The sequence below is a fragment of the Dendrobates tinctorius genome, unplaced genomic scaffold, assembly GCF_039654945.1.
Source record: "Dendrobates tinctorius isolate UK_male_01 unplaced genomic scaffold, ASM3965494v1 ptg000036l, whole genome shotgun sequence".
Lineage (NCBI taxonomy): Eukaryota > Metazoa > Chordata > Amphibia > Anura > Dendrobatidae > Dendrobates > Dendrobates tinctorius.
This window is the reverse complement of record NW_027361704.1, coordinates 8690182-8710702: the sequence shown is the minus strand read 5'-3', so window position 1 is coordinate 8710702 and position 20521 is coordinate 8690182. Positions and strand designations below refer to the sequence as shown.

Genomic DNA, 20521 nt, shown 5'->3' with positions numbered 1-20521 from the left:
AGGGCAAAACCACCACATATGACACAAGGTGCCCCTGTGGTTGCATCCCCTCCAGCACAAAGGTGACATATGTGGGGAAAAAGAAGCCAGTTTAGTAGGGGAGTTGTACCACCGCAGATGAACCTTTTTTAAATTGCTCTATGTGATTGAGACATGAAGAGAATTTGTGGATCCATTTTGAGGCCGCGAACCATTCTTGCGACGGAAGCTGAGAGGCTAGATCTTTTTCCCATTTGAGCATATACGGCAATTGTTTGTCCGGTTCCGGGGAGTTTAGCAGGTTATGGATGTATGAAAGGCCTTTGATTTTGCTATTTTGAAAGAATTTTATAATTGCGGCGTGGTCGGCTGTTGTGGGAACCGGTAGGTGAGGAGCGGACTGAAGGAAGTGACGTATTTGAAAAAACTGGAATAAACTGTGTCGGGGGAGGTTAAATTTAACACACATTTCTGAGTACGGGAGTAGGACGCCTTCTCTATAGAGATCTGCTAGGGTAATTGGACTTCCACGTGTCCAGGCGGCAAGATTCAAATTCGGAATGAAGGCTTCCAGCGATCTAAGGGGAAGGCTGGGACCTAGAGCCTGTGACACTGGCTTGCTCCATAAGGACCAAGCTTTCTTTAGAGCTGCTGTGGTGGGTAGAAGATCGCCGGGGGGCGAAGGGGTTAGGAGCAGGGAGTCTATGAATTGTTTAGGGGAGTGGGCCTGTGCCCAGGTGTACTCAATCTGTAACCATCTCAAGTCTGAATCATTCTTCCACCAATCTCGAGCCGGTTCCAGGATAGCAGCTCTGTGATATGTTAGAATATTAGGAATACCCATTCCTCCACCACTGAACGGGGCATGCATACATCTCAGGGCTATTCTAGGTTTTTTCCCAGCCCATATAAATTTACTCATTAGCGAATGAATTTTGGTGAGATACCGTTGCGGAATTGTTAGGGGCAGGCACCGAAGTAAGTAGATAATTTTTGGGAGGCAGATCATTTTAAAAGTCTGCATTCTCGCCACCCAAGAGAGCGGGAGAAGAGAAAGGCGAGTAAGTTCTTTATCCAATGAGGTGTGCAGGGTCAGCAGATTTTTCCGGATCACGGAGTGTAGCGGGGCCAGTATAATACCCAGGTAGGGGATTCCCTCGTCTTCCCATTTGAAAGGGTAAAGATGAGAAAGAGTGGCTCTGGTAGAGGCTGGCAAGAAGAGCGGAAAAATTAAGGACTTGGTAATATTAAGCTTGTAATACGAGACTTGAGCGAAGGAGGACAGGATCTCCATTACGTGTTGTAGGGACACCTCTACATTAGTGCAAGATAAAATCACGTCATCTTCATATAGACTGACCACATGATTTATACTCCGCACTCGAATCCCCGAGATCCGAGGGCATTCACGGATAGTCTGCGCCAGAGGCTCTATAGCAAGGGCATAGATGATAGGGGAGAGCGGACACCCCTGGCGTGTCCCATTGGTTAATTCAAAACTCCGAGATATAAATCCGGATGCCAGAACTTTGGCGTTAGGGTTAGAGTACAGCGCCATTATGGCATTAAGTATGGGGCCTTTGAAACCAAACTTGGCCAGAACAGATTTCAGATATCCCCAGTGCACCCTGTCGAACGCCTACTCTGCGTCCAGGGACAGGAATACACTGGGGATTTTCCTCCCCTCAGCCACCGCAATCAGATCCAGCATACGTCTCGTCCCATCTTTCGCCTGCCTCCCCGCCACAAACCCCACTTGATCCGGGGAAATCAGTGATGGAAGAACTTTATGTATTCTAGCTGAGATTATTTTGGCGTACAATTTTAAGTCGCAGTTTAGGAGGGATATTGGCCTGAAGTTTCCTGGTGAAATAGGGGGTTTTCCTGGTTTTGGCAGGGTAGTTATAATGGCCTGTAGATTATTTGGTGAAATATCTGCTGTGGCTCGCCAAGAGGAGAAAAGTCTCAGGAGGAAAGGAGACAGGGTTTCAGTGAATTGCCTATAATAGGAGTTAGTGAGGCCGTCTGGGCCTGGAGCTGAATTTCTTTTGGCTGTGGTCACCGCCTGGCGAACCTCTTCCAGAGAAAAAGGGGAATTTAGTTGCTCCAGCTGTACTGCAGATAACCGAGGAAGATTAATATTGTTTAAGAAGGAATTAATTGCCGTTTGGGTAGGCTTTGGGGCAGTGGGGTCATTTTTAAGGTTGTAGAGAGACTGGTAAAAGTCAGCGAATGCGTTGGCTATTTCCGTTGGGTTGCGTATTGTGGCATTCAATTTTATTTTGCATTTCTCGTTTTTTAACCCTCCTGGCTAGTAAGGCACCCGCCCTGTCACCCATCACATAGTACCGCTGTTTGAGGGATCTTAAGTTTTTCTCATAGTCTGCCATCAACACCTGGCGGAGCTGTGTTCTTAGTTTCCTGAGTTCATCAGATGTTGACAAGTTTGGGGCAGATTTATTGTGGGCTTCCAAAAGTACTATGTGGGACAGTAGAGCTTTGTAAGTTGCCTGACGCCTCCTCTTCTCCCTAGTGGCAATTTTGATGAATGACCCCCTAATATAGGCCTTGTGTGCAGACCAAAGCGTTTCCTCTGTCACCTCCTTGTTATCATTAAAGTTAAAAAACTCTGCGAGGTCGGCCTGCAACTCCTCAGAGATTTGTCTACAGGCTAGGAGGGAGTCATTCATGCGCCACCGGGCAAAAACAGGCACGCGGTTTTGCTCCTGAACTGTCAGGTATATGGGGGCGTGGTCCGACCAAGCTAGAAGTCCAATTTTTGAATCTGAGCAATCCATAATAAGTGAGCTATCAACCAAAAAGTAGTCCAATCTGCTGTAAGAGGTGAACCGAGGCGAGAAGAATGTGTAGTCCCTCTCATTTGCATGTTGGTATCTCCATATATCATGGAGATGCCTTTCTGAAATTATTGTGCTCATCTCCTTCCTCTTTACAGCAGTATTGGAGCAATCCAGAGTGCTGGACATTACCATGTTAAAATCCCCGCAGATTATTTGCTTACCCTCTTTAACGGCTGAAAGCTTGGAAAGAAACCTCCGCAAAAAGCTGATCTGACCAGAGTTGGGGGCGTAAACGGTTGCAATAGTATACTTAGATCCATTTATGGAGCAATTAATAATGGCGTATCTACCGTCAGGGTCTAAATGTTGTGAATGTAGTGTGAACGCAACAGTATTTTTTACACAAATGAATACTCCAGCCTTTTTTTTTTTTTTCCACAAGCCAGCAGTATGAAAGGAAATTTAGCATTATTTAACCTGTGCGAGTCCCCTTGGAGGAGATGAGACTCCTGACCACATATTACATCACATTTGGATTTAACCACTTCCCGCCAAAACATGGATCTCTTGGCTGGCGAGTTCAGACCCCTAACATTTATAGACATACAGTTCAGTACCATTGTACATGAAAAAAAAGTCTCTTGCCTAGAGCTGCAGGGGGAAAAGGAAGGTTAGGCAGGAAAGAGATAACACTAACAATATTGACATCACTAACATTACTGATGTAGGGAGCATCAGTCCACAAAGAAAAAAGCCCAAAAAAGGGGCCTGCGGTATGGTGGAAATTTACCGCCATGGGGTTCAGGGTCCTGGTTGAACAGAACCAGCGGACCTTAAAAGTAGCAACTAAGTCTCAGCCGCGACTCAAACATATCACATAACTCACACGACGGACCAATCTTCATTCACTTTATCCTGTTGGGATGATCCTGTAGCTCTTGGAGATCTGGCCGGGAGATTTGCCAAGTTCCATGAGGATAGGAGCTTTTCCAACTGCTGTGGGGATTGCCAGGCGTGGGTATTCCCTGCTCGGAAAAGCAGGATCTTTACAGGGAAACCCCATCTATAGGATATAGCTTCATCCCTGAGAACTTAGGTATAAGGAGCAAATTCCCTCCTTTTTGCCAGGGTTCCTGCAGACAGATCTGGAAAAATGGACAGGTGCCGGAATTGCTCAGACAGAGGGGGTCTCTTTCTCAGGGCTTGCAGCAGGGCTTCTTTGGTCTTGTAAAAGTGCAGGCGAGCTAAAGTGTCCCGAGAGACATCAGCACTGAGGGATTTAGGCTTAGGGACTCTGTGTATTCTGTCCACCAGGAAATCAGTTGCAGTCAGGTCTGGGAGCAGCTCCTGCAGCAAGGAGCCCAGAAAACTCTGCAGCCCCTTGTCTGGTATGGCCTCTGGAATTCCTCTGATTCTTATATTATTTCGGCGGGACCTGTCCTCTAAATCCAAGACCTTGGTATGGAGCTTTTGCACTTGTTCCTCCAGTGCTGCATTGGCATCAATGAGGCTATTGTGTGACTTTGTCAGCTCCCCCATTTTAGATTCAATATGTGCTGTACGGCTGCCTATGGCAGTGATATCTCCCCTCAGCTCAGCCACCATATCTTTCCAATCCTGCGGCAGTGATGAGCGGAGGGCACTGAGCAGTTTCTGCATTGTACCTTTGGTAAGCGGTATATCTGCAGCGTCTGTGTCCAAGTCTGGGCCTGCTGTGGATCCCCTCCTGGATGAGCGTGAGGAAGCTGTGGAGGAGGATGCTGCCGCCATTTTCCCTTGCCCCGTGCTGGAGAAGAAGTCTGTAACTTTCGCCGGGGACGGCTTCTTCTGGGATTTTCCCCTTGGCATGCTACGATCCTGGATACCTCCGCAGCACTCCCCCCCCCCGTGTGCAGAGAGATTGGTGCCGCTGGCGAGCCGCAATGAGCCGATTAGGAGTCGAAGTGGCTGGAGCTCAGCAGCTAAGTGACCGGTGCAATTAGCAAGCAGGCCACGCCCCCCGCACGTGACATCTTTTGATCGCTTTTTATTCCGATTTTTGGGACGCAGAATGAACAAAAACCAGCGTTTCATGAATTTCTTTTAGGGGGGGTGCGTTTACACCGTTCCGCGTGGGGTAAAATTGATAAAGCCCTTTTATTCTTCGGGTCAGTACGGTTACAGCGATACCTCATTTAGGTCGTTTTTTTAATGTTTTGGCGCTTTTATGCAATGAAAACAATTTTATATAAAAAATAATTATTTTTGCACAGATTTATTCTGCGAGCTATAACTATTTTTTCACCGATGACGCTGTATGGCGGCTTGTTTTTTGCGGGACAAGATGTCGTTTTCAGCGGTACCATGCATATTTATATGCGTCTTTTTGATCACGCGTTATTGCACTTTTTGTTCGGCGGTATGATAATAAATCACTTTTTACTTCGTTTTTTATTTTTGTTTTTTAAATGGTTCGCTAAAGGGGCTAACTAATGGGACAGTTTTATAGGGCAGGTCGTTATGGACGCGGCGATACCAAATATGTGTACTTTTGTTTGTTTTTTTATTTCCAAAAAATGAATTTATTAGGGATTTTTTTTTTTTTTCATTTATTTAGCGATTTTTTTAAATTTATTTTTACTCTTTTTTTTTTTTTTTTTTAACTTTATTACATTGTCCCAGGTGGGACATCACTGTCCTGTGACAGATCGCTGATCTGTCACATCAGAGAGCACTGTGACAGATCAGCTTTCTGTCACAGGCACTGCACAAGGCTTCCTCCTTGCCTGCGCTTTGCGGGCATGAGGAAGCCAGCTCCCTGCAGGCCCCCGAAAGTCCCCGTTGCCATCTTGGATTCGGGGACCTGCAGGGATGGAGCCCCCCACAGCAGCGCTGCACATTGCGCTGCTGTGGGGGGCTCAGGGAAGCACGGAGGGAGCCTCCTCCCTGCCGATGCTTCCCTTTAACCCCCGGTCCGTGACCGCCCCTGACACATTGCGCCGGGCGGCCTCGATCAGCGGCGCTCACCACGTGGGCGCCGCTGATCGCTGTGACGTACTATCCAGTCTCTGGGAATTAAGTCCCAGGGCATATGTACGGGATAGTACGTCACACGACAGAAAGGGGTGAACTGAAACTGAAGGTGACTTTCATACTAAATTTAAATCATAATCTAATCTCTTTTCTAATATATTTCAGTTAAAAAAAATTTCTAACATTCCCTCTCTACTCTAACTTCCTGTCTGCTTGTGTTTTTTTTTTTTTTTTTTTTTTTTTTTAAACTTCCAATGACATTTGTTTGAGAATCTCAGTGCATTTTGGGGTACTCACATGGGACATCATCAGGGGGCAGAGGATGCAGTCACTGCCACAGCTGCTTTCCCCACCATGAAAAGAAGCGTCATCTGTTTCAGAGACTGGACTGGTCCCTGCCGGGTCATGTCGTTTCCTTAGCGCCAGCAAGGGAGTGCACTGTGCATTCAAAGGAATATAGCACAGGGAGATCATACTGAGTATGCATCAGAATTTACGTAAGACGCATTATCAGCTGAGCAGGACTATCTGAGCCTCCAAGACAGACATCACTGACGGCGCCTAATTTAAGAGAGGGCGCCGAGTCTGCAGCAGTGACCGCAGCTTCTGCCCCGTGATGACCGCTCATTTGTGTATCCTCGAAAAAAGTGGTTTGGTACCGTATTAGCCAGTAGAAAAAAAATATATAAAGTGCTCTCAGTGAGAGAAACAAAATAAGAATCTTGTGGGTATGATACCTTTTAATAGCTAACAAATTTCACTATTATTTGTTAGCCATTAAAAGGTATCATACCCACAAGATTCACTATTATTTGTTAGCCATTAAAAGGTATCATACCCACAAGATTCTTATTTTGTTTCTCTCACTGAGAGCACTTTATATGTTTTTGAGTATCCTAGCATGCACTGGTGAATCGCGAACATAATGTCATGGGACGTTAAAAAAAAACAAAACGACAAGTCATAATGTAAAGGGTACGTGAGGGAATTTTTCATTGAAGTATATTAGAAAACAAGATGAGATTATTACACTGAATAGATATACATTTAATATGAAATTCACCCTTGGTTTCGGACCATCCCTTTAAGTTCAGCTGATTGGTTCGGCCCCCACAGCAGTGCCAGTTTCTCATGTGGCCCCTTGGTAAAATTAATTGCCCATCCCTGTTCTAGATTATTTATTAGCATATCCTGCTATGGATTCAATTTTTGCAGTAGTTTCTTTCCTGCCAAGAAATCAGATTTTTCTGCAGGAAAAAAAGCAGCAAAAACACCCAGTGTGAACTTACACTTAATATCTATTTAATGTAATAATCTAATTGCATTTCTAATATACCTTAATTAAAAAGTCCTCATCATTCCCTCTCTATTCTCTGTATTTTTTTTACCTACTACTAGTTTGATGACCATTCATTTGAGAATTCCCACTGTATGCTGGCATTCTGAAACAAGACGTTATCATGGGGCCGGGGCTGTAGTCACTGCCGCAGCCTGCGTCTACACCTTTAAAGAAAAGTCATCAGTGACGTCCGTTTCAGCAGCTGGGCTAGTCCCAGCAATACTTGCCAATTTCAACAATGCACAATGACAGCAAGCTCCCTCGCAGGCTCTAATGAGAAGTGAAGAGCCAACAAGAGAGCACTATCTGCAGATTATAAGAGAAGCACACAGAAAACAAAGACAGACACACCCTCGAAAGTGACATCTCTTCTCATTAGATTTGCGGAGGGAGCACACTGTCACTGTGCTTTGATAGTCTCGTAGATCAAACGCAGAAATTCTCACACAGTTGTCAAATAGCTAATACAGCAGAGCCCATCTTCAGTAACTTTAGTCACTCACTCCTAAAGAGCCACAGATAAATACCTAAATTCATGGGGATCTTATGCACCTCTAGTCAGCCTCAGTGCTTTTTCAGATTGGCTTTCCACTTAAAGAACACGTGGAGCCAAAATGTTGTGTGATGTCATTTGAAAAGGACGAAATAAATGCCTTAGCATTTTGGACTTAGCCCAGAGCTATTATCATTAAATTACCCAAATATTTTTTATCTTTTTCTTAATCTTCTATGAAATGGGGGATGTGTCCTTCTGTTTGAAGCTTCAAGCGACTGCGCAAAGTCGCGCCATGAGCGCTTGCGCATACCACACTGTGGCGCCATTTCATTGAACACACTGTGTATGCTAATTCGCAGACAGTGTCTTTAACAAATTGGCGCTGGAGTGTACTGCAACGCACGAACTTGCCAGGTCCGTATGCCACAATACACACTACCGGCCAATCATAAGCCAGCAGCTGATGTCGGCATGCATGTGACTGGGCGCATAGCAGTAACGTCATACACCCCCATTGCTAGGACGCTGAAGTCAGCGAGAAGACGAGGATGCATTGCAGGGGAACGGGGGAAAGGTGAGTAGGAGCATTTTTCTGTGTACTGAACAACTTCAGTGCAGGTAGGAGGAAATATGCCAGCATGGGGTAACATATTCCAGGATGGGGAGCATATGCCAGCATGGGGGGAGATATGCCAGGATAGAAGGGACATATTTTTCTAAACTAAAATTTCAGTCTTCATGTTAAGTTGCCATGTTGGCACTCTGTCTTTAAAAGGTTTGCCATCACAGTTGTAGTGCCTTGCTTAAATAAAATGGCGTTGTGGTCAGCGCATGCACATACAGCGATCTCCGGGGTGGCTTTATTGAATACACTGTATATATGCACATTCGCAGACGCAGTGTCTTAAAAAAAAAAATGGCGTAAAATTAAAAATGTACCAATAGAAAAGCTTATGCTATATGCTATAGGGGGCATATACCAGGAAGGAGGGAAACATACCAGGAAGTTGGGGCAAATACCAATATGAGTGGGGGGGCAAATACCAGGAAGGATGGGGGAGCATATATCAGGATGGGGGGAGAGCATATATCAGGATGGGGAAGGGGCATATGCCAGGATGGAGAGAACATATACAAGAATTGGGGTATCATATACCAGGATGGGTGAATATACACCAATATGAGGGTAGCATATACAAGGATAGGAGGATAGGGGGAGCATATGCCAGGATGGGGGGGGAGGGGACATATACCAGGGTGATGGACATACGCAGAGGATGGATGGACATATGACAGGATGGGGGGTATATACCAGGATGGGGGAGAATATTCCTTTATATCTGCAGTCTGGTACTCCTGTTCCTGTCTGTGGCTGCACTTTGTTGCCACAACCTTCTCTCTGCTGCTTCCGCCTGATCTCTGTACGAGTTGTTTTTTTTCTAAACTAAAATCTCAGTATTCAGGTTACATTGCCAAGTGTACAATAAGTCCTTACAGAATACAAACAAGCTGAAGCCATCTAATAATGATCAATGACATCAGAAAAATGCCACAGAAATCAATGGGAATGTTACAGAAAACATAAAACCAATATCTACAAATTAATTGGAGTAATAACAGTTAATTCAGTCATAAAACACAAATAAAATTGTGAATTATTACCATTATCTTACCTCTAAATGTCTTTCACTTTTCTTTTGAATGCGTGCACTCTCTTGTAGTAACTGATTATGTTCATCCTGCAGTGATACAATACGATCCTTTGCAGCAACAAGCTATGCAGGGATTAGATTAAAAAAAATACATAATCAGAAATAAATCAGAGTCCTGAACAAACTTAGAGGATTTGTATAAAGCAGGTGCTATAGATTTGATCGCTTTCACCAACAATGGGGGAGCAAAAACGGATTACTTTTATGAGACATTTGTTTAAGGGAATCGGTCACGTTGAATACTACTACTACTAACATGAGGATATGGGGTTAATCGACAGGTTAATAGAGTTAGCCCTGCACAGCCTTGTGATTTTTAGCTTTTCAGTTTTAACTTTTTCCCTCTTATTCCAAGAGTCATAACTTTTATTTTTCCATTCCCATAATGGTATGAGGTCTTGTTTTTTTTACTTTTAAATAACAGCCAGCATTCATTTTAACATGTGATGCAATGGAAAGCGGGAAAAATATCCAAGTGCGTTGAAATTGCAATAAAAGTGCAATTTCACAATTATTTATTATAGTGCTATTTATTCCATGGCGCTTTACATGTGAATTGGGTTATACATAATAAAAAAAGTACCACAATAATGTTTAACAATACAAGTCAGGAAATGGTACAGGAGGAAACAGGACTCTGCCTGCGAGGGCTCAAAGTCTTATGGTATGTTCCCACGGTAAGTAGACGCTGCAGATTGGACGCTGCGTACAGCTGTAGCGTCCAATCCGCAGAAGCCAGATGTTACAGCATAGTGGAGGGGATTTTATGAAAGCCCGTCTTCACTATGCGTTCAAAGAGCGGCGTGTCTTTATAGACCGCAGCATGTCTTTATCTTGCAGAGATGCGGAATCACTGAGCGTAGAAAAGCCGGCAGCACTTTGGGCGGAGCTGCATCCAAAGCGCTGCATATACGGAACTTGGAGACCCTTAAAGATTTTTATTTATTTTTTTTACCATGTTCACTACATGGTAAAACTGACTTGAAATATAATTCTCCAGGTCTGTATGAATACACAAATCCCCCAAAATATAGTTTTGTCATTTTTGTATTTAAGTGGTGAAAAACAAAGATTTTTTTTTTTTTTAAGAACAGGTTTTTTTTTTTGCTTGTGTCTACATTAACGTTTTAATTTGTCATGATCTGGAGATGGGTGATGGCTTACAAATGCAGTGATACCAATTAGGTATGGTATTTTTTTAAATGTTATTTTTAATAGCTCAAGGGGGGATTTGAACTTGTGTATTTATTCCAATTTTTTAAAACTTTTTTCCAATTCTTACTGTATTTATTAGGCTCCTTAATGGACTTGAACATGTGATTGCTTGTTCTATACATAGCAGTGGATCAATGGATGTCCAGATGAATAGATCCGAGTACTGTTCCCGTCCCTGAACCTAAGTTTTTTTTTTTTTTTTTTTTTAGATGTTTGACAGAACCCACCGGACCCATACATCCACAGGCTCATCCATCATCAATTGTGATGGAGAACCCACTGGCATTCCACTACGGTGCACGTGAGGAGGCCCACTGCTAAACAGGCATGCCCTCCTGCTTGTCGTTCGCCCAGTTCTCCTGACATTACCTGTTCAGTGTTGACACGTGCACAAATATTGCCGATGCATGTGTAGACTCATTCCGGCTTAAAAAAAAGATCTCTTGACCTTACTATATGTATAAATGTATAACAAAGATACATGATAACAGAGGTTGGGAGGGAGGTCTTCTAGTACTAACCCTGACAAGCAGAACTTATAAATCATTCATTAATACAATCTTCTAATGGCAAGAACAGTGCTGCTAATCTTTAGAGATGAGTGAGCACTAAAATGCTTGTGTGCTCCTTGCTCAAACCGAGGCATTCCTAATACTCACATGCTCGCTTCAAGTAACGAGTATAATGGGAGTCAATGGGAAAGCCAAGCTTTTTTTCCAGCAAACCCTACAAAGAGATCTGGAGGGCAGTGAAAATGTTCAAATGGATGGGAAAAGTACTGAATGTTAAGAGAACAGCATGGGGAAGACCCCTGGAACCATATCTGACTAGAAGATCACTGCTGAGAACAATGGTGTCACACTTTTAACTTCACTTCAAGGAGTGAGAATAAAACATTTCAAACTTACAAGAAATTTCAGTTTACAGGAAAAAAAAAATGTTAAGAAACAAATTTTCCTGTGTAATGTCTTATATATAAGGCCAAATTTAAAAACAATTTTAAAAATATATAAATTTAATTTATTTTTTTAATTAAAAAATAGAAATTTTCAGTGTAATTTATGAAGGAAGCAAGAACTGCCAAAAATAAGGGACTCAGATACACCCTGTATTAGACATAAAGGAGGGAATCTGACGCATTCTGGTCAAATTGCCATGCATTGGTTCTCATATAGTCATAAAGGCTATGCACTATTGAGGGCTATATATCAAGGAAATGTACTCCAGACCACGGAAGTGTATGGGTGAGCAATATAATACTGATACTACTGATAAGGATGTCTGCACACAATGAGTAAAATTTCTGCATCTCTTGGCAGGAAAAATGCATCTGCAAAAACAAGCGTTTTTACCTTGTTTGTGATGCATTTTTGCCTACATTTTCAATTAATTTCAGTGAAGTGAATGGTGAAAAACATAGGGCACAAATGCACAGAGAATTGACAAGCAGCAGATTATTTTCTGCACCAAATTTGAAAGTCAAAAATACTCAACGTGTGCATGACACTTCATTTTTCTCATTCACTTTGCTGGCATCATATGTTGCTTCAGGTTTTGTCACAAATGCACGCAACAAAAACACATCAAATGTGCAATGTTTGCACAAAATCCAAGTTTTTGAACAACTTATTTGAGGTTTTTACAGCAACGAAATGTACCCAAGATGATGTAATACCCTATGGATGAACAATGTAATGCTGATACATTTTTAAACAAGCTTTTTTAGGGTTATATACCAACAAAATGTACCAAAGAACTAGTAATACTGTATGGCTGAAAAATGTAACCCAGAAAAATCTGTAAATGTTTTTTCTTGAGTGTTATATATTACACAATTGTACTCCAGAACATGGAACAGTGTATGGGTAAGAAATGTGAACAAGGAAGCAACATTTTCAAATGCTTTTTTGTACTGTACAGTCATAAAGGCTTTGCAAAAAGTACAAATTCAGACAGAAATTATGAGGGGAGTCAACAATAGACCACTGAAAAGGAATAGTTGCTTGGCCTCATTAAAATATTGACTATTACAAACACTATGTGCTGCTGACATCTGGTGGTGTGGAAAAGTCTGGGCTAATCCAGGCTTTGTTCATTTTTATGAGAGTGAGCCTGTCTGCATTCTCTGATGACAGGCAAAAGTGCCTGTCTTATGATGGTGGCACTAAAAACCAGCTCAAACAAGATACAAGCAGCAGGCCAGCACAACACATCCAAGGAATAGAGGGACAGCTTATGCCAGGTGTCAAGCTTTGAGACCCAATAGTTGAACGTCACAGAGGAATTAGGGAGTAAGTCAGTTTGGTTGGCCAGGTATTGCTTGACCATCTTTAAAAACTTTTTACTCCTTGTCAAAAATACCTAGTCATCAGGCTCTGGGCTGGCGTCATGAAATTTACCCACACCTTTGTACTCCTGCCTTTGCTGTGCGTCTCCCTGGCCTCTACTACTCAGTTGAGCAAGGAAGCTTTCCACCTGCCGCCAGTGATGTCTGATGGGAATTTTATAAACATATTTTTCACAATGTCCTTTCGGTACATCACAATTTTAGAAGACCTCACCACCTCAGCAAGAAGAGATACAAATTTGTCCTTGTAGCGCAAGTCTAGCAGGGTGAATGACAAGTACTCTTTTTGGCCAAGATGAATGTAACGTGAGTCACGGGAAAGGCAGCTGTACATAGTCGGCCATATGTGGCAAGCTCAATACAGCCTGTCTCCACCATGATGACTATTTTTTATCTCCTTCTCTTCCCTCTCTTTCACCTCTTTCCCATCCCCAGCCCATCCACGTAAGATAGACGTGACAAAGGCTGTATGGCTACAAGCCTCTGTTGCGCTAGCCAACAGCTCCTGTACCTCCTCCTCAGTGTCCACCTCTTATTGTTACCCAATTCACACAGAGCAGAGGATATGAGGCTGGATTGGCTAAAATTTCTCTGTGTTATGGCTTCCTCCAACCCCACCTGGTCCGCATGCAAAGCTTCATGTTTAATTGTAAGGAATGACTATTTTAGTAGGCACAGAAGCGGATAGTTGCACTGACTATGGTGTCATTGCTGCTCACCATCTTTGTGGAGTCCTCAAAGTCTTGGAGAATGAAACAAATGTCAGACATCCATGCCCACTCTTCATTTGTTATGTGCAGAGGCTGACAAAAATATTGACAGGTGTGTTGAAGCTGGTACACAACCACTGGCCTCTTCTGCTCATAAAGTCCTGTCAGCATGTGCAGTTCCAATGTGTGGTGACATCATACATCAGTTGGTGAGCTGGCATTTGAAAGCACTGCTGCAGCACTGCCAAAGGCATCAGCTGTAGCCAACTTGCGGAAATGGGCGCTGATGTGGAGTAACTTGACCAGAAACTCTGGCAAATCTGGGTATGCGTTCAGAAACTGCGGAACTACCAAGTTGTGCACATGTGAGAAGCATGGTACGTGTGTGAGCTTGCCAAGTTTCAGAGCCACCAGGTTACGTCAATTATCACACAAGACCAAGCCTGGTTGGAGGTTCAGCAGCAAAAACCACAGATCTGTCTGGTCTGTTATTCCTTTAAGCACTGCCGCAGAGCTTCCAGCTTCAGGATGATGTGGACGACGTGCTCCAAGATAGCACATCGAAGATGGAGGGTGAGGAATAGCAGGAGGGAATTTAGGAACTGCTGAAGGAGTTGGTAGGAAACCTAGATAGAAATAGAGTCAATAAGGGCACGGGTGATATTTCTGGACACGTGCTGGTACGAGGCAGGGACACAACTCCGGAAGAAAACGTGAATGCTGGGGATCAAGTACCAAGGGACAGTTGCTGCCATGAGTCGGCGGAAATCCTACCAGCCTAAATGGCAATATTTTCACAGCAGGCAGCCTAGAAATGTGCCCGTTTAGCATTTGGGTCTGCAGGTGGATTGCTAGGAACTTTCCTTTTCGTTTCGAGTCCTAGGATGGGGACAGCTGAACGCAGGGCTGGGACAAGGATTTGGAAGTGCCTGATGATGGTAAGTCAAGGAAAGGTGCAGAGCAGGAGGCATCTACGCCGGTGTTTTGGGCAGGGGGATTGAGAAGCACCTAGCACAGGAGAAAAGGCAGTAGTGTCACCAGATGGCATCAATCGTGGACCCAGGTTAATCATGCTGGCGGTGGTTAGATTCTCAGTGTTCAGGCCCCTGCTGATCTTTGCATGGCACAGGTTGCAAATGGCCATTTTGTTTGTCTCAGAACGCTCTTTAAAAAAGTTTCAGACTGGGGAACACCTAACTTTTTGACGGAGAAATGCATGAGTGTTGATACTCTGAAAGTTTCCCGCCTTTTCCCTTTGGCTATCGCACTGCCTCTTCCTGCCCGTTTCAGTGCTGCTGGCCTTGCTCTACATGCTACCCTTCTAGGTTGGGTCAGTGACTTCGTCATCCACTACCTCGTCTTGCACCACTGCACCCTGATCCTCCTGACTTAACAAGACATAGCGACATCATCATCATCATCTTACACCTTATCCCAAATTGCCATTCTCCACCATTACGTTCTTGTGGCCATAGCTGGGCTAGGGTCTGTGCATCACAAAACAGCACGTCCTCCTGTCCCTTTTGGAGCATGCAGGATGAGAGTCCACAATCAAGAAATGGCGTCATAAAGAGCTCCTTGGAGTGTCCTTGTGTGGGATCACTAGTCTCCTGGAACTTAACATAGTGGGAGGAAGGAGGATCAGGGTAAGGATTAAATGACCCAGACTTTCCCCGGATGTTAAGGACTCGTGGACAATTGTCTTGGTTGGGAGTAAAGTTGTATTGCTTGTATTCATCTACTTATCTGGTTTCAATTATGTTAACCTGAATTTTGTTTTGAGTCTTTAAATAAAGAATTATGGAAAAAAAAAAAAAATGATCCAGACTTTAGGTGTGGTGCTGCCAAGACTGCTGAAAGCATCTGCTATACAACCAGTCACCTGTTTGTATTGCTCTGGCTTCAGAAGCTGTGTACTGTGCCTTTCTGCAAAGTGGGACATGAACCTGTGTGTCATGGATGAGCATGTTTCTTGTGCTCAAGCAACAGGCGTTGTCACACCTACTTCACATCCTAGGCAATTGCGTGCACCATCATCAGAACTTTCACTTCATTCTGTAATTGCTAGGTCTCTTGAAACTAAGTTTATTTTTAATAAAAGAAAAAAAAAATTTGGTCACCTGCAGTAATCAAAGCTTTTTTGAGAGTTTTCTCTACCGTAATTCAGTGGGTATGGAAAGTATTCAGACCCCTTTAAATGTTTCACTCTTTGTTTCATTGCAGTCATTTGGTAAATTCAAAAAAGTATTTTTTTCTCATTAATGTACACTCTGCACCTCATCATACCTGGAAAAAACAGAAATGTAGATTTTTTTGCAAATTTATTAAGAAAGAAAAACAAATATCACATGGTCATAAGTATTCAGACCCTTTGCTCAGTATTGAGTAGAAGCACCTTTTTGTACAGCCATGAGTCTTCTTGAGAATGATGCAACAAGTTTTTCACACCTGGATTTGGGGATCCTCTGCCATTCTTCCTTGCAGATCCTCTCCAGTTACGTCAGGTTGGATGGTGAACGTTGATGGACAGCCATTTTCAGGTCTCTCGAGAGATGCTCAATTGAGTTTAGATCAGAGCTCTGGCTGGGCCAGTCAAGAATGTTCACAGAGTTGTTCTGAAGTCACTCCTTTGTTATTTTATCTGTAGTTTAGGGTCACTGTCTTGTTGGAAGGTGAACCTTCGGTGAAGTCTGAGGTCCAGAGCACTCTGGAAGAGGTTTTCATCCAGGATATCTCTGTACTTGGCCTCATTCATGTTTCCTTCAATGGCAACCAGTCATCCTGTCCCTGCAGCTGAAAAACACCCCCATAGCATGATGCTGCCACCACCATGTTTCACTGTTGGAATTGTATTGGGAAGGTGATGAGCAGTGCCTGGTTTTCTCCACACATACCGCTTAGATTTATCACCAAAAAGTTATATATTTGTCTCATCAGACCAGAGAATCTTATTTCTCATAGTCTGGGAGCCCTTCATGTGTTTTTTTAGTAAACTCTATGCAGCACTGAGGAGATGATTCCGTTGGGCCATTTTGCCATAAAGGTGTGACTGGTGGAGGGCTGCAGTGATAGATGACTTTGTGGAACTTTCTCCCATCTTCCTACTGCATCTGTGGAGCTCAGCCACAGTGATCTTGGGGTCCTTCTTTACCTCTCTCACTAAGGCGCTTCTCCCACGATTGCTCAGTTTGGCTGGACGGCCAGGTCTAGGAAGACTTATAGTGGTCCCAAACTTCTTCCATTTAAGGATTATGGAGGCCACCGTGCTCTTAAGGGCATGTCACACTAAGCGATATCGCTAGAATATCGCTATAACTTGTGACGTTATAACGATATTGCTAGCGATATCGCTGTGTCTGATACTTACCTACGACCGGCTCCCCCGCTGGTTATCGCTGATCGCGCGAGAACGTCCTGGACCGTTTCTTGTCGTCAGCTTCCTGCGGCGCTTCCTGCTGTGACGACGAGCGACGCGTGGAGCCGGGCGGGAGGACGTCAGGATCGCCTGGTGTGACAGGTAAATAGCGACCCCCGTCCCCAGCGATGTCGCTAGTGAGATCTGCCTGTGTGGCAGCTCACTAGCGACCACTTAGCGATGTACCAGCGATCCTGACCACGTCATATCGCTGGTCGGGATCGCTGGTACATCGCTAAGTGTGACAGTACCTTTAGGAACCTTGAGTACTGCAGAAATTCTTTTGTAAACTTGGCCAGATCTGTGCCTTGCCAAAATTCTGTCTCTGAGCTCCTTGGCCAGTTCCTTTGAACTCATGATTCACATTTGGTCTGACATGCACTGTGAGGTCTTCTATAGACAGGTGTGTGCCTTTACAAATCAAGTCCTATCAGTTTACTTAAACACAGATGGACTCCAATGAAGGTGTAGAATCAGATCAAGGAAAATCATAAGGAAATGAACAGCATGTGACTTAAATTGGAGTGTCTGAGCAAAGGGTCTGAATACTTATGACCATGTGGTATTTCAGTTTTTCTATTCTAATAAATTTGCAAAATTGTCTACATTTCTGTTTTTTTCAGTCAAGATGGGGGCAGAGTGTACATTAAAGAGAAAAAAAATTAACTTTTGTGAATTTACCAAATGGCTGCAATGAAACAGAGTGAAAAATGTAGAGGGGTCTGAATACTTTCTGTACGCACTGTATAACGCAAAGAATGCAAAGTGCATGGATTACAATTAAATTTAATCCAGAAAAATGTTTCAATGCTTTTTCTCAGTTTTAGAGATCGCAGAAACGTTCACAAACTATGTAACATTGTGTTTCGAGTGAGTCACGTCCTCCTGTGAGATCTGGGGTTAGGCAATCATTACGTATTGTTAATCTCAGGTCTTCCATTTAGCATGCATGTGTGTTTTGTGTTACATATTAAATGGACTTAACTTATGGATAGTTATGGACCCAGCTCTAGAGACAGTGGTAGAGGGGCGGGGATTTGAGTTTTACATCGAGCACCGCCCATTACTCTGAGTAAAGAGCACATCCAAGCACTGTGATAATCGAGTGATAGAGCATCACCATGCACGTTGGCTCATCCCTATTGCTCTTTACACGGTATCAGTATTGTTGGATTGGAAGAGTCCGGTGCCCTCTAAATGATTTTGGTAGTGCTGACTTGAAATGGACTTACTTTAGCTAAGGATAGGGCATATTAGGTATAGGAAGGCCAGATGTTGTGGCAGTAATACATTCACAACACAACTGAGGGCTGCAAAAGGCAGGTGCCGCTATGGATCTTGGCTGACCAGCGGCTATGACAAGAAAGCTACGTCTAGTCTGATCTTTAAAAGCTGATCATGTCAGTGAATCCCTTTCAAAATACATACATAATTGCAACCTTTGTTCCCTCGCAAAAAAAAATATATTCTTGTTCTTGACTGAATTAGATTTTTTTTTGTTTGTGCCAGTTTTAGTTATCTTATTGTGTTGATGGTGTGGTTTATACATTTAACATAGTGGCATACTGCTTTTTTTTTTCGTATTCTGCAGTGTGTGCATATATTGTTTTTGGGCTAGTGAGATTTGTATGTCATGGGGTAGATTTTTTTGGTCCCAGTCCAGCCCTGACAAATCTATAGTAGTTAGTAGAGGAAATTTAATGTTAAACCTGGGTCTCGTGACTGATCGTTATTGGATGCTAAAGTGATTACATTTTTGCTAATATAGACATTTAACAACTATCCACATAATAGGAGATGTGTGTCTAATCACTGTGGACAAATTCCTGGTGACCGAGAGGTCAAATGTTGTTCATGGCATTACTACCTTAGGCTATGTGCACATGTTGCGGATTCCGCTGGGGGGTTTTCCGCGTGGAAACGCAGGTAAAACCGCAGGTAAAGTGACCTGCGGTTTTGTCTGCGGTTTTGCCCTGCGGTTTCACATGTCTACTATGTTAAAGGTGTGAAACCGCTGCGGAAACCGCACAAACAATTGACATGCTGCGGTTTGTAAACCGCAGCAAAACTGCGCTGAAAAAACCGCAGCGTGAGCACAGCGTTTTTGAAAACCCATAGGCTTTCATTGTACTGTACCACGTCAGCGGAACTGCTGCGTTTCCGCAGGGCCAAAACCGCTGTGGAAACGCAGCAGAATCCGCAACGTGTGCACATAGCCTTTAAAAGATTGTCCAACATCTGGAAAAGAAACGCAGAAAAGTATTTAAGAACAACAATAAAAAAAAAGTATTAATTTTGAATGCCCTTATGTAGGCCTACATATTGCAAATTTGAATAAGTGAGAATTACATACACCTGCATGGATAAAAATACTAATCAAAAATACCAAAATGGACAATTTTTACCCTGCTGTAAAATATGTAGTGTGTCCTTTGCAGAAGCAGGGAAAAGTTCTATGAAGGTGGTTCACACACTGAACCAGCTCCATACATACATAGCAGCTACTGGTTGTTTTACAAAGCAGGCATCCACCAAAACTGCTAAGGTTGGGACAGTTCATCCTCCTTAGAGGTCATGGTGAACAACAGTCAAGACATCAACATGGTTAAACGGAGAGAGCCCTATGTCATGCGTATTAGTCTCCAGCAGTGCATTAATGGATACCAAAGTAGTTGGCTTGATAGCAGTTAGGGGCCTCAATTCAGACCTTAGTTATAACAAACGTTTAAATTGGCGCACCTTAATTTCTCTGTAGGCCCATGGGAGAGCCCCTTCAAATTCATTACTCACTGTAATAGGAGCAAAAAGCACAGTCTGGCAAGGTATCACATCTGCAACAGGTTCACAATATCAATAGTATTATCATGCAAAAAAAATGCCCAATTTTTTATATTTTTGCCCTTAAGCTGGTGATACCCCACAGAACATAAATTATACTATTGCGGTAACCAAGATATATACCAAACAGGACTTAGTACCACACAATGGTGTATCAATGATTAAAATATCATTTTATTGAAATCTATAAAAACAAAGTACACAAGAAAGATACTGGAAAATAAGGAGGGACTTTAAACCATGGAACCTCCCACCACAACACAGCAAAATATGTCTAATGCAATCCACATAACAATGATAGTGACAAAGCTGCAAATAACATAGGGCAAAAAAAGATACCGCCAAGTATATTCCTAAATAAAACATGTGCCCATCACGGGTATACATGAAGAACTCTAGATTTGTAAAGTGTGTAATGGACTAACACTAGCCCTCACAAGGCGTTACCCTAGGTTAAATAAACTGAACAAGTGAAAAAAATGATGCGTGGTTACATACCAGTGTATGCTGGAAGGGGAGTCCCGGCCGTCACCTCCGCCCCTATTTAACCTAGGGTAACGCCTTGTGAGGGCTAGTGTTAGTCCATTACACACTTAATAAATCTAGAGTTCTTCATGTATACCCGTGATGGACACATGTTTTATTTAGGAATATACT

At 43.2% G+C, this 20521-nt stretch overlaps 1 protein-coding gene across 5 annotated transcripts in view; it reads right to left on the bottom strand.

The window, feature by feature from the left end:
* RUFY1 (RUN and FYVE domain containing 1) overlaps positions 1 to 20521 on the bottom strand; it is a 573324-nt gene that overhangs the window by 283087 nt on the left and 269716 nt on the right. For 3 of the 5 annotated variants that reach the window (XM_073573702.1, XM_073573703.1, XM_073573705.1), the window contains 2 exons: positions 9301 to 9402; positions 6090 to 6230 (listed from right to left, as the gene is read on the bottom strand). In XM_073573702.1, the coding sequence (XP_073429803.1) occupies positions 6090 to 6230; positions 9301 to 9402 (243 nt within the window). The remainder of the gene's footprint in view (positions 1 to 6089; positions 6231 to 9300; positions 9403 to 20521) is intronic. The other 2 variants (XM_073573706.1, XM_073573704.1) reach the window with 1 other exon arrangement.